General features: G+C 45.2%; 2 protein-coding genes across 6 annotated transcripts in view; one reads left to right on the top strand and one right to left on the bottom strand.

Annotated features, from left to right (window-relative positions):
• The window catches only part of LOC118004206 (protein tyrosine phosphatase type IVA 1-like), a 114,572-nt gene that overhangs the window by 24,244 nt on the left and 75,420 nt on the right, over window positions 1–14,908 (bottom strand). The gene's annotated exons all lie outside the window — the stretch shown is intronic.
• Window positions 1–14,908, top strand: part of ME3 (malic enzyme 3) — a 194,548-nt gene that overhangs the window by 119,700 nt on the left and 59,940 nt on the right. For all 4 annotated transcript variants that reach the window (XM_034995432.1, XM_034995431.1, XM_034995433.1 and 1 more), the window contains one exon: window positions 9,514–9,589. In XM_034995432.1, coding sequence (XP_034851323.1) covers window positions 9,514–9,589 — 76 coding nt within the window. The remainder of the gene's footprint in view (window positions 1–9,513; window positions 9,590–14,908) is intronic.

Below are 14,908 nucleotides of genomic sequence, written 5' to 3'. Positions count from 1 at the left end.
GCTACACAGAGCAATCCACACATTCAATGCAATCATTATCAAAATACCATCAACTTCTTTCACAGAGCTGGAACAAATAATCCTAAAATTTGTATGGAACCAGAAAAGACCCTGAATAGCCAGAGGAATGTTGAAAAAGAAAACCAAAGCTGGTGGCACCACAATTCTGGACTTCAAGCTGTATTACAAAGCTATAATCGTCAAGACAGTATGGTACTGGCACAAAAACAGACACATAGATCAATGGAACAGAATAAAGAACCCAGAAATGGACCCTTAACTCTGTGGTCAAGTAATCTTTGACAAAGCAGGAAAGAATGTCCAATGGAAAAAAGACAGTCTCTTCAACGAATGGTGTTGGGAAAATTGGACAGCCACATGCAGAAGATTGAAACTGGACCATTTCCTTACAACATACACAAAAATAGACTCAAAATGGATGAAAGATCTAAATGTGAGACAGGAATCCCATCAAAATCCTAGAGGAGATCACAGGCAGCAATCTCTGTGACCTCGGCCACAGCAACTACTTGCTAGACATGTTTCCAAAGGAAAGGGAAACAAAGGCAAAAATGAACTATTGGGACTTCATCAAGATAAAAGCTTTTGCACAGCAAAGGAAAGTGTTGACAAAACCAAAAGACAGCCAACAGAATGGGAGAAGATATTTGCAAATGTCTTATCAGATAAAGAGCTTGTATCCAAAATCTATAAAGAACTTCTCAAACTCAACACCCAAAACAACAAACAAAAATCCAGTCAAGAAATGGGCAGAAGACATGAACAAATATTCCTCCAAAGAAGACATACTAATGGCCAACAGACACATAAAAAAATGTTCAACATCACTTGGCATCAGGGAAATACAAATCAAAACCACAATGAGATACCACCTCACACCAGTCAGAACAGCTAAAACTAACAACTCAGGATGCAGAGAGGATGCAGAGAAATGGGAATCCTCTTACACTGTTGGGAATGCAAACTGGTGCAGCCAGTCTGGAAAACAATATGGAGGTTCCTCAAGAATAAAATAAAATTAAATTAAATGAATAAAAATATATAAAAGATAATATAAAATATAAAATATATAATATATAAAATAAAATATAAAATATAAAATAAAATAATAAAAATAGAGCTACCCTATGACCCAGCAATTGCACTACTAGGTTTTTTTTATTTTATTTTATTATGTTATGTTAGTCACCATACAATACATCATTGGTTTTTGATGTGGTGATCCACAATCCATTGTTTTCGTATAACACCCAGTGCTCCATGCAGTACGTGCCCTCCTTAATACCCATCACCCGGCTAACCAATCCCCCCTCCCCCCTCCCCTCTAAAACCCTGTTTGTTTCTCAGAGTCCATAGTCTCTCATGGTTCATCTCTCCCTCCAATTCCCCCTCCCCATTTTTCCCTTCCTTCTCCTAATGTCCTCCATGTTATTCCTTATGGTCCACAAATAAGTGAAACCATATGATAATTGACTTTCTCTGCTTGACTTATTTCACTTAGCATAATCTCCTCCAGTCCCATCCATGTTGATGTAAAAGTTGGGTATTCATCCTTTCTGATGGCTGAGTAATATTCCCTTGTATATATGGACCACATCTTCTTTATCCATTCATCTGTTGAAGGGCATCTCAGCTCTTTCCACAGTTTGGCTATTGCGGACATTGCTGCTATGAACATTGGGGTGCATATGGCCCTTCTTTTCACTACATCTGTGTCTTTGGGGTAAATACCCAGGAGTGCAATTGCTGGGTCATAGGGTAGCTCTATTTTTAATTTTTTGAGGCACTTCCACACTGTTTTCCAAAGTGGCTGTACCAACTTGCATTCCCACCAACAGTGTAAGAGGGTTCCCCTTTCTCCACAACCTCTCCAACATTTGTTGTTTCTTTCCCTGTCCATTTTCGCCATTCTAATTGGTATAAGGTGGTATCTCAATGTGGTTTTGATTTGGATTTCCCTGATGGCTAATGATGATGAATATTTTTTCATGTATCTGTTAGCCATTTGTATGTCTTCTTCAGAGAAGTGTCTTTTCATATCTTCTGCCCACTTTTTGACTTGATTGTTTTTTGGGTGTTGAGTTTGAGAAGTTCTTTATAGATCTTGGATACCAGCCCTTTATCTGTAGTGTCATTTGCAAATATCTTCTCCCATTCTGTGGGTTGCCTCTTTGTTTCGTTGACTGTTTCCTTTGCTGTGCAGAAGCTTTTTATCTTGATGAAGTCCCAAAAGTTCATTTTTGCTTTTGTTTCACTAGCTTTTGGGGATGTATCTTGAAAGAAGTTGCTGTGGGTGATGTCAAAGAAGTTATTGCCTATGTTCTCTAGGATTTGGATGGATTCCTGTCTCACATTGAGGTCTTTCATCCACTTTGAGTTTATCTTTGTGAATGGTGTTAGAGAATGGTCGAGTTTCATTCTTCTCCATGTGGCTTCCAATTTTCCCAGCACCATTTATTGAAGAGACTTTTTTCCATTGCATATTTTTTCCTGCTTTGTCAAAGATTATTTGACCATAGAGTTGAGGGTCCATACCTGGGTTCTCTATTCTGTTCCATTGGTCTATATGTCTGTTTTTGTGCCAGTACCATGCTGTCTTGGTGATCATGGCTTTGTAATATAGCTTGAAATTGGGCAACGTGATGCCCTCAGCTTTGTTTTTCTTTTTCAACATTTCCTTGGTGATTCGGGGTCTTTTCTGATTCCATACAAATTTTAGGATTGTTTGCTCCAGCACTTTGAAAAATGTCATTGGAATTTTAATCGGGATGGCATTGAAGGTATAGATTGCTCTGGGTAGCATAGACATTTTAACAATGTTTATTTTTCCAATCCATGAGCATGGAATATTTTTCCATCTTTTTGTGTCTTCTTCAATTTCTTTCATGAGTGTTTTTAGTTCCTAGAGTATAGATCCTTTACCTCTTTGGTTAGGTTTATTCCGAGGTATCTTATGGTTTTTGGTGCTATTGTAAATGGAATCATTTCTCTAATTTCTCTTTCTGCAGTTGCATTGTTAGTGTATAAGAAAGCAACTGATTTCTGTGCATTGATTTTGTATCCTGCCACATTACTGAATTGATGGATGAGTTCTAGTAATTTGGGGGTGGAGTCTTTTGGGTTTTCCACATAAAGTATCATGTCGTCTGCGAAAAGAGAGAGTTTGACTTCTTCTTTGCCAATTTGAATACCTTTTATTTCTTTTTGTTGTCTGATTGCTGTTGCTAGGACTTCTAGTACTATGTTGAACAATAGTGGCGAGAGTGGGCATCCTTGACAAGTTCCTGATCTTAAGGGAAAGGCTCTCAGCTTTTCCCCATTGAGGCTGATATTCGCTGTAGGTTTTTCAAAGATGGATTTTATGAACTTGAGGAATGTTCCCTCTATCCCTATACTCTGAAGAGGGTGATGTTGTATTTTGTCAAATACTTTTCTGCATCAATTGAGGGGACCATATGGTTCTTCTCCCTCCTCTTATTAATGTGTTCTATAACATTGATTGATTTGCAAATGTTGAACCACCCTTGCATCCTGGGGATAAATCCCACTTGGTCATGGTGGATGATCCTTTTAATGTATTGTTGGATCCTATTAGCTAGGATTTTGTTGAGAATTTTGGAATCCATATTCATCAGGGATATCGGTCTGAAATTCTCCATTTTGATGGGGTCTTTGCCTGGTTTGGGGATTAAGGTAATGCTGGCCTCATAGAATGAGTTTGGAAGTTTTCCTTCTGTTTCTATTTTTTGAAACAGCTTCAGGAGAATAGGTATTATTTCTTCTTTGAATGTTTGGTAGAATTCCCCAGAGAATCCATCAGGCCCTGGACTCTTGTTTTTTGGGAGGTTTTTGATCACTGCTTCAATCTTGTTACTGGTTATTGGCCTATTCAGGTTGTCAATTTCTTCCTGTTTCAGTCTTGGCAGCTTATAGGTTTCCAGGAAGGCCTCCATTTCATCCAGATTGCTCAGTTTATTGGCATATAGTTGTTGATAATAATTTCTAATAATTGTTTCTATTTCCTTAGTGTTAGTCATGATCTCTCCCCTTTCATTCATAATTTTATTAATTTGGGTCCTTCCTCTTTTCTTTTGGATAAGTCTGGCCAGTGGTTTATCAATCTTATTAATTCTTTCAAAGAACCAGCTTCTATTTTCGTTGATCTGATCTACTGTGTTTCTGGTTTCTAATTCATTGATTTCTGCTCTAATTTTAATTATTTCTCTTCTAATGCGTGGCTTAGGTGTCGTTTGTTGCTTTTTCTCTAGTTCTTTAAGGTGTAGAGTTAGTTGGTGAATTCGGGATTTTTCTATTTTTTTGAGTGAGGCTTGGATGGCTATGTATTTCCCCCTTAGGACTGCCTTTGCAGTATCCCACAGGTTTTGGACCAATGTGTTTTCATTCTCATTGATTTCCATGAGTTGTTTAAGTTCTTCTTTGATTTCCTTGTTGACCCAAACATTCTTGAGCAGAGTGGTCTTTAGCTTCCAAGTGTTTGAATTTCTGCCAAATTTTTTCTTGTGATTGAGTTCCAGTTTTAGAGCATTATGGTCTGAGAATATGCAGGGAATAATCTCAATCTTTTGGTATCGGTTGAGACCTGATTTGTGACCCAGTATATGGTCTATTCTGGAGAAAGTTCCATGTGTGCTTGAGAAGAATGAGTATTCTGTTGTTTTAGGGTGGAATGTTCTGTAAATATCTATGAGGTCCATCTGGTCCAATGTATCATTCAAAGCTCTTGTTTCCTTGTTGATTTTCTGCTTAGATGATCTGTCCATTGCTGAGAGTGGAGTATTGAGGTCTCCTACAATTAACATATTGTTATCAATATGACTCTTTATTTTGGAAAACAGTTGGCTTATATAGATGGCTGCTCCCATGTTGGGGGCATAGATATTTACAATTGTTAGATCTTCTTGTTGGATAGACCCTTTAAGAATGATATAGTGTCCTTCTGTGTCTCTTATTACAGACTTTAGTTTAAAATCTAATTTGTCTGATATAAGAATTGCTACCCCAGCTTTCTTTTGAGGTCCGCTGGCATGGAAGATGGATCTCCAACCCTTCACTTTCAGTCTGGATGTATCTTTAGGTTCAAAATGAGTCTCTTGTAGACAGCGTATGGATGGGTCCTGTCTTTTTTTGTCCAATCTGCAACCCTGTGCCATTTTATGAGAGCGTTTAGGCCATTCACATTGAGAGTGATTATTGAAAGATATGAATTGTCATCATGTTGCCTGTGAAGATGTTGTTTTTATAGATTGTCCCTGTAAATTTCTGTTGTATATCACTCTTGGGGTCTTTCTCCTTTTATAGAACCCCCTTAATATTTCTTGCAGGGCTGGCTTAGTGGTCACATATTCTTTCAGTTTCTGCCAGTCGTGGAAGCTCTGCATCTCTCCATCCATTCTAAATGAAAGCCTTGCCGGATAAAGTATCCTTGGCTGCACGTTCTTCTCATTTAGTACCCTGAATATGTCTTGCCAGGCCTTTCTGGCTTGCCAGGTCTCTGTGGATAGGTCTGACGTTATTCTGATGTTCCTCCCTCTGTACATAAGGAATCTCTTCCCCCTAACTGCCCTTAAGAGGGTTTCCTTGGTTCTAAGATTTGCAAGTTTTACTATCACATGCCAGGGTGTTGGCCTGTTTTCCTTGATCTTGGGAGGGGTCCTCTCTGCCTCTAGGACGCGAATGTTTGTTTCATTCCCCAGATTAGGGAAGTTCTCAGCTACGATTTGCTCAAATACATCTTCTAGTCCTCTCTCTTTCTCCACTCCCTCCGGGATTCTAATTATTCTGACATTGGAACGCTTCATGGTGTCACTTATTTCTCTGATTCTGTTTTCATGGATTCTGAGTTGTTTTTCCCTGGCCTCCTCTTTTCCCTTTTTATCTATTATATTGTCTTCCAGGTCGCTTATTCGCTCTTCTGCCTCAGTTACCCTAGCTGTTAGATTATCTAGATTGGATTGGATCTCATTGATAGCATTTTTAAGTTCTGCCAGTTCACCTTTTATTTCTGCCCTTAGAGACTCTATGTTGCCATTAATTGATTTCTCCATTCTAGCCATTGTCTTCACAATTGCTAGTCTGAATTCCATCTCCAACATCTTGGTTATATCTGTATCTATTTGTAAATCTGCAGCATAAATCATAATCTCTGAGTCTTTTCTGTTTTGGGGGCTCCTCCTCCTAGTCATTCTGTTGATGGGTGTTTGAGGGAATGTATAGAGTCCAAATTATTGACCAGAACCCAAGCAAGATGCACCTGTTTTCTTGGGACCTTAGGGTTGCTGGCCTCTTGTTTTCCCAGCCTGTCTTCTGTGGGAGGGGCCTGCCACGCTGTTACTCAGGCACCCCTGTTTGGGCAGAGTTGCCCTGCACTCCTGTGGCGGGGGATGGGCTCAGCGGGAATCAGTTTTTGGGGCTTTTGTTCTCTGGCGGCTTTCCCTGGCGGCTTTCTGCGTCTCTTCCACAAGTCAGAGCAGAAGAGACCGTTTCCAACCCTCTGCCTCAGAGCAGAGAGATCGCAGTCTGTTCTTCAGTGAGCTCTCCAGGCCACACTGTCTCCATTTCTGTCCATGCTGCTATAAACTGCAGCATCCTGGGTTGTGCGCCCCTCTGCAGCGCCCCCAGTCCTGCCTCCAGGTCAGGGCACTTCTCTGCCCTTTGTGCTTCTAAAACTGCCAGCTGCTCCCAGTTCGCACACACGGGACCCCACCACTCTGGGTTTCTGTCCGGGGTGCTGCAGTTTGCAGGTGTGACCCCGCTGCTCCAGGTTTCTGCCCCAGACGCTGCCCTAGAGTCCTTTCCCCGCTGCTACCAGTCTGCGAGTCTGTGCCTGTCCACAGCGCGCGAGGCTGTCGCTCACCGGCGGTGTAGGATCCCCACGGCCAGGCACCATCCCGCTGCTGTTTATCCTCCGATATCTGCCCGTGGAATCACAGCTCCCTGTTCGTATCTCAAAACCAACCGCCTACGATATTCTGTTTGTAGAGATCCAGATCTTCTTACAACTCAGGCTGGTTTCATGGGTGCTCAGAGTGGTCTGGTAGATATCCAGCTCAATTCCGGGACCAGTTGAAATAGGGTCCCCTACTCTGCCATCTTTCCCCAGCCTCCTGCACTACTAGGTATTTACCCAAAGGATACAAACACAGTGATCCAAAGGGGCACCTGCACCCCAGTGTTTATAGCAGTGATGTCCACAATAGCCAAACAATGGAAAGAGGCCAGATGTCCATCTACAAATGAATGGATAAGGAAGATGTGCTATATCTATACAATGGAATATTACTCAGCCGTTAAAAAAAATGAAATCTTGCCATTTGCAATGACATAGATAGAACTTGAGGGTATTATGCTGAGCAAAATAACTCAATCAGAGAAAGACAATTATATGACTTCACTCATGTGGAATTTAAGAAATTAAACAGATGAACATAGGGGAAGGGAGGAACAAATAAAATAAAAACAGAGAGGGAGGCAAACAATAAAAGACCCTTAACTATAAGAAACAAACTGAGGGTTGCTGGAGGGGAGGTGGGGGGCGGGTAATTGGGTGATGGACGTTAAGGAGGGCACTTAATGTAATGAGCACTGGGTGTTATATGCATCTGAGGAATCACTGAACTCTACCTTTGAAACTAATAATATATGTTAACTAATTGAATTTAAATAAAATAAAAATTTAAAAAATAACAGTTTTGGGTGCCTGAGTGGCTCAGTCAGTTAAGCATCTCACTTTGGCTCACATCATGATCTCAGAATCTTGGGATCGAGCCCTGCATTGGGCTCCCCTCAGCAGGGAGTCTGCTTGTCCTCTCCCTCTACCCCTCCCCTGGTTTGTGCATTCTCTCTCTCTCTCTCAAATAATTTTTTTTAATTTTTTAAAAGATAACAGTTTTATTATTGCTATCTACAGAAAGTTTACTCTGTTCAAGAGACTACCACTAACAAAAGTCAGAAGTCTTTAAGATGATAAAGACTTGGGGAGATTTTGTGGCTGATGGGAACTTAATGGAAAATCTAGGGGAGAGAGGAGCATCATTAAGTATAAGACTTTATAATATTCATTGGAATGGAAGAAATAAAGGAACTGTCTCTGGATGCAGAAGTTTGTGGGCTTGGTGGTGGGAAGCTGACAGAGACGCCATCCCATGGCTTCACATGACATCAGAGGCAAGGTCACTAGGGGAGTTGGGGGACGGTGAGGCCGTTGGAGGTTTGAGAACAGAGAAGTTTAAAATAGTCTTTGCAAAGAGTGGAAAGAGTGACAGTTGAGCAGAGAAACACCGAAAGAACAAAGACTGAGCAGTTGTTGAGAGTGCATGTGGGTTGCCGGTGAAGAATTTGTGGTGGTGCCCGTCAGCCTTTCCTGTGGTCTGGCTTTCTCCCCCTGCCCTTGGCTGCCTGGGTGGGGCCCACAGGAAACAGACAGTAGGTGTATCCAGGGTTGGGAGTTTTACAACACTGCTGAGACCAAAGAGCAGGGCCAAGGGCCTTTACAGTGTTGACTAGGGCATGATTTAAATAACGGATCCAAAATCCAAGCCTCTCACAAAGCCATGTAAAGTACTGTTTGGAAGTCTTCTCTGAGTTAGCCAGGGCAGTGAGAGTGGGGGACGCTGCTTTCCACACCTCCCCAGCCTACTCACATTGGCGAACCAGAGTGAGTACCTCGTTAGGAAAAGGAGCCTTTCTGGATGCATTGGAGGAACAAAGGAAAGGAAGGAAGTGGCACAGATATTCTCCAGGTATACATATTCTCATACCCCTGATCCCAGGGCAGAAGACTTAGGTCCACATACGGAGGTCTAAACATAAATAAAAGTTCTAAAATCAAGCGAATACACTGGTAAATAAAATACATCCCCCCCCCCCCCCCCCCACCGCCTTTACAGATGTACCTTCCTGCTGGTCTGGAAGGCCACGTTTGAATTTAGAAGTCACATGCTCTAGTACTGCAAAGAAGAGTGGCTCCTGGCTGGCAGCCCACCCCTCTTCCCATCCCCAGCCTTGTCCCCCACTGCCCCAGGGCCTCCTGTACCTGTGTCTGGTACCACAACTCTAACGTCCAAGCTCCAGTCACAGCCCCAGGCCTAGGGCTCTGCCCACCATAGTGTGGTCTATACTCAGAAATGGGGGGACCCAGGAAGATGCCGACATGGTTTCCTGAAGCAGCCTTGGGGTCCCTCAGAGAATTCTGGGGTCCTGTGTGCCTGGTCTAGAAGGAAGAAGGGAGGGTGCAGGCTCTGGTGAGCATAGGCCCCAGGTGGGCACATCCCTCGGCCCCATGGACTCCTTGCCTTGTGGAGAGGAGAAATTGGAGGAAGGCCAGGGCTGGGGCCCTCCAAAATGTTGGGGGCAAGGCCCCGCCTTGACCATGTCTGTGGGAAAAATTAAACGGTGCAGTGATAAACAGGACTGTGGTCTTTGTTCCTAGTCTGACTGCCTGGTTTCTCTCTGTGTACATGTTTTTTCTCCTAGTGGGCTGTTCATCACCATTCATGACAAGGGCCACATTGCAACCATGCTAAACTCTTGGCCAGAAGACAATATTAAGGTATGATCCTGTTTTCTTTGTTACTGCTGTTGTTGGGTGAATCCTTTCAACCTGGACCAGAGTCATCCCCAGCTAGAAAATGAGCCATTATAACACTGAGGGCGAGACACTGCAGGTCTTCCCTGGCCCAGAGCCCAGCCCGGTTAGCGCCAGGCATAAATGCACCACAGAGCAGAGGTTTGCAGTGACCCACACCCAGGTGAAATTGCCCTTATCATTATTATTAATAGTAGTGCTCTGAAATCTGTTCAGCATGTATTGAGTACCTACTATATATACAACACCAGTTTCCATGGAGGATACAGGGAAAAATCAGAACTTCTCAAGTAGCTAACTTTCATGAGGAAAATAAGACAGAGACACAAAAGACTAACAGGGAACTTGGTCAGAAGTAAGTGAAGCACACGGAGAGAGCTGAGGGTGTTCACAAAGGCAGAGATTACTTTTAGCCTGAGGGGAATCTAGGAAGACTTATGGGAGAGGTGACATTGGAGCAGGGCCTTAAGTTAAGGGGTAGAGTTTAGCCAGATAGGCCTTGGAGACAGTAGGACATAGAGTGGGGACATTCTGCAAGAAGAGGCAAAGTTTATGGTGAACAGTACTTTCATGTGTGTGCACACAGTTTGGGGGGAGGGGCAGGGAGACAGGTGGTAATTCTATGCAGAGTGAAGAAAGAAACCTGCCTCTTTTGCCTGGAATATCAGCTTTACTCAAATAATCTAAGGAAAAAACATTTTTATATAATAAACAGGATATAATATAATATGCAAAGTTTATGTTAGTTTTGAAATATAAAACCTGCAGCTTTGTAGAAACTTGTTAGCCTCTGGCTACATGCCCAGATCGCCTCCTGCTAGGGAACTTCTGTGGAAGAGTATGAGGGGCTTTCCCGTCTAAGATGATCGTCGCTTCTGCAAATGGGTGAAGCAAAAATGCGAAACACCTGCTAGCTGCTTCGCGAGGGCATTTCTGGCGCCCGAGCTGGGGAAGGATTGGAGCTGACTGGGAGGCACTCCACCATGGCTTCCTCCTCAGGCCTGCCCTCCCTGTTCCTGCCAGTTCCCTCAGTTACCCCATCTCTCTCCACTAGGCACTAAGCACAGCTTCCCTCTGCACACCTCTCTCTGTGTCCTGCCCACTTCTGGCCCTCCCTGGGGAGTGGTAGCATTCTGAGCCAGAACAAGGAAGGCAGGAGCTTGGCTCTTAGGAGCCAGGCCCAAACCACTGCCAGGGTCTGTGGACTTTATGGCCACAGTGAAGGGCTCATTTCGTACATCTCTGTCTGGGTGTGATTTTGCCCTGGGCATTTCTGCCCTGCTTGTCTGCTTAGATTCTGGTTTCGTGCAGGCCTGGGCCCTACAGGTTTTGGTCTCAGTCCCAGAAGAAGCGAGTTTCTATGGCGTGTCTAAGATGAAGCTATAGTAAAATCTTCAGCACATTCAGGGAAGCCAGCTCACTGGATGGGCAGTGAACTCCAGCCTGCCCTGTGCAGACAGGCTGCTGAGGTACTGCAAGCTGATCTATCCTGGGCACTTCACCCACGGTGAAAGCTTGTGCAGACTGGGCATGCAGTAGACGCTTGAGGTGCGTGAACTCAGGCAGCAGACATGATGAGCATCTCCCATGTACCAAGCACTGATCCAGGAGCAGAGAAATGGAGTCCTCACCAACATACACCTGCCTTTGTGCAAGCTACGAAGAATTAAAGAGAACGACAAAAAGCCATTGCATCTTAACCAGTAAGAAGAAGGTGCTCCTTTCTCTGAGGTGGCACAGAGGCTCAGTGAGGGGCTCATGGGCTGGATTTCAGGCTCTAGCTGCTCCTTTTGTCAGGGCACAACTTATAAAATACTCGTTGACTGACTTCAACACACATAGTTTGAGAACCTTCCTACGTACTAAGTGCTAACTACCAGAGAGCTGGAGACAACCACTTTTGTGATTTTAGAGGAAGAGGAATGCAGCTTTAGGTCACCCCAGAGTGGGCGGGGCTGGAGTGGGCCTCAGAAGGAGAGAGGCGTCCAAAGCCTCTCAGGAAAACAGAGGTTCCATGGGGACATCTGGACCAGTGCATCTAATTCTGTTGCACTCAACGCTCATTGAGTAAACATCTCTGTAGCTTCCAGACTTTGGGCCTGGTTGGAGAGACTGACCTGGAAACAATTGCATAGACTGTGTCTGTGCTGCCAAAGAGGGGAGCAGTTAGGGCTGCTCAGGCTGCTCCCAGCTTACCCGGGTCTCCCGCCTGCCCTGTCCACCAGCCTTTTCTGGAGGGTCCTTCCCCCCCCACCCCTAAGGCTGCCCTTTCAAAGGTCCAGAATGTTCTAAGTCCTAGTCTTTCTTGTTTGCTCGTGTGTTTTCTCCAGTTGCCCTAAAAAGAGGAGATGAAGGTCTCCTTCGCTAGGCAGGGAATCCCTTTCATGGTATTTTGGAGCTGGATTCCCTCTCATTATTTCCTTTGGGTCTCACAGCCCCTGTGATCAGAATGGAGAAGGAAGGGGTGCGGCTGATGCCCCCAAAGTGGGTCCTGAAGAAAGGGGTGTGTCGTTTCTCAGGCGAGCAAGCTGAGGTTCCGTGACTTGCCCATGGTCACCCATGAGTAGGTGTCGACGCCCCCAGAGCCCTGCCGCTGAGCCACCTCCTCCCCAGCTGCTGAGTCGAGGAGGCAGTTTTCCAAGGCACGGGTATCTTTAGATCCTGATGTTGGTGGCCTCTTGGCTGGAGGGGAGAAGTGGTTCAGAGGAGCTTCTGAATCACATCCCAAGATAAAGGATGACTTTCCCCGGTGTCCCAGCCAGAAAGCAGAACTGCAAACTGCAGTGTAGAAGAAGCAGGCTGGCAGGGAGGTGAGGCCAAAGCCCAGGGTTGGGGGGACCATGGAGTTTTGTGGGCCCCTCTTGTTCAGGGAGGAGGGGGTGGGCCAGGTCGCCCAGAGCTGTCCGGCTATAAATCATGAAAAGGAGTGAGAACTGCTTTTCTGACTCTTTCCCACAGTGGCCACTGCCTTGAGCCTGAGGAAAACTCACCTGAGAATAGCCCCCCTCCCCACAGCTTTCCCAAGCTCCTAAATCTCTCCCTCACCCCAGGCCCAGCATCTTTGGGGGGAAGGAGGGAAGGTACTGAGAGGCAGCTGGGTAGGGGAGGCCCAGAGGCAGCCTCTGCTGCTGAGCACCAACCACATGGGCGTCTCAACTTGGACCAGGTGCTGGCGCCAAGTGCCTGTCCATTATGCACAGGCCCGCCACGTGTTAAACCCACTCTGTCCTCGGTGTCCGAAGGTGGGTGTCCTGGGAAACATTCTCTGAGATGGACATTAGCCTCTCAGGGAGTGCTCTTGGTATCAATACCTCTAGAAGGGAAGGAAGCAGGAGAAAGGCTAGAAAGAGGTTGGGCGGAGTGAGGCCTCAAGGAAGCCTCAGCTGAGCCCATGAGGAGCCTCTGGAGCTGGGGTGGCTCTTCCAAGTCCAACGGAGTTGGGGCAGGGGAGCTGGGCCTTTATACCCCTGCATCCATCAGTCATTGGTTGTGGGCTGCTGCCCTTCGGAACAGGGTATGACTTGGGGCAAGGTGGCTCTTCAGTCAAGGAAATTCTCCAAGTGGGCTGACACCTGAGGGAACAGCTGAGGGAATCACTCCTTGAGTCCTGAAAGGGAGATGTGGGCAGCACATCCCTGTATCCACCTCATGCAGCATCTGACCTCATCGACTTCTAATGACCTATAAGTGGTGAGAATTATTATTACCCCCATTTTATAGACAAGGAAGGTGGCTGTTTGCCTGTGAAGGGTTGAACCAAGATTTGCAACTGCAGACTGTGTGTTATTTATGTAGTGGAGAGAGAAGGGGAGGAAGAGGAATAAAAAGGGAAGGATGAGAGAGAGGGAGGAGGTGAGGGCTGTGGGCAGCCCATGACATAACTACAGATCCAAGGAACCTGGGGCTACAGCAAGTAAGGAAACTGAGGCTAGAGCAATGGGGTCAGCCCCATTGGGTCCACCTAGGCTAAGGCACATGGGCAGTAAGGCAGAAAAGGCTGTAGGTCCACACTAGGTGGACAGAGGAAGAATGTGGCCCACCCTCCTCCTTCGTCATCTGAAATACAGAGGAGGTATGAGTTGCAGATGCCATCCAAACAAGGAAGCTGCAATCCTGTAGTTCACTGATAGTTACTGCTGGACTCTAAAACCCCACAGTGCTTCTCATGCTTGTCCTCAGATTTTGACTTCTACCGTACTAGTGGCCCTTGGCATCCAGCTCCATTGATGTCATGAAAAATAAGATCCAGCACCTTCTCCCTGAACTTGTTCATTCACACCACATATGAAGCAGTCCTGTGGAAAGCCTCTGCTCTCTAGGTTGGATCTATCATATTGGCCACCATTTATCCAGTTCCTATCACATTGCGGGCACCAAGCTAAGTGCCTGAAGAATCAAAGATGACAAGACCCATTACTTGCCCTAAAGAGCTTAGAACTATGAAAGATGAAGTTATCATCTAACTAACATAATACGAGGAAAATGCCATGGGAACTTAGAGGAAGGAGTATGACTTCTGGAAGGGGAACATCATGGAGGAAGGTGACTTTTGTACTGTTCCTTGAAGCATACAAGGATGGTAGGATTTGGATCACGGAGATCATAGGGATTGAGGGGTAAAATGGCATGTAGTCGGGAAAGTACAGACCTTATACAAGGTTGGAATTATTTTATTTGGATAAAGAAGAAATTCAAAGAGCAGTTAGGACCTAGACCATGGAAGGCCTTAAACGCCAAAGATGTTTGAGCTTTATTTCACAGGCATTGAGAGACATTGGAGGTTTGGGGTAAGGAAGTCGCAAAGCTGGGTGTGCTTTGGAAAAATGAAATGGGGCACGGGGAATCCAAGAGTGGAGGGACCTGTGAAGAGACCACTGCAGTGGTCAGATGAGATGGATGGGCTCACCCGAAGGCAGCAACAATGCAAGTGAAGATCATGGAACAAATGGAAAAGTAAGGAGCAGATGGAATCAGCAGAACTTGGTGACCAGTTGGCTGTGGTTGACGACCGACAGAGAGGAGTTGTAACAGGACAGTTTTGAGCTTGGGAAATCCAAGGTAATGGAGGGAGGACAGCAGAAGTGAAAGGTTTAGAAGAATAAAGGGAAAGCAGATTCATTTGGTTAGGGACTCGGGAATTTGGGGGGACTATTGGACATCCAAATGGCAATGTCTGCTTAGAGAGGACATAGGAGCCACAAGCTTTGCATGACCGACTTTCTTGGCCAATGGCCACCACGGTCTCCTCTTGGTTCCATTTCATTCACTCATTGAACAGATGCT

Source organism: Mirounga leonina, unplaced genomic scaffold (genome assembly GCF_011800145.1).
Source record: "Mirounga leonina isolate KUSES-001 unplaced genomic scaffold, KU_Mleo_1.0 Mir_92, whole genome shotgun sequence".
Classification (NCBI taxonomy): Eukaryota; Metazoa; Chordata; class Mammalia; order Carnivora; family Phocidae; genus Mirounga; species Mirounga leonina.
The sequence above is the reverse complement of the archived record's forward strand: the minus strand, read 5'-3'. Positions and strand labels throughout refer to the sequence as shown.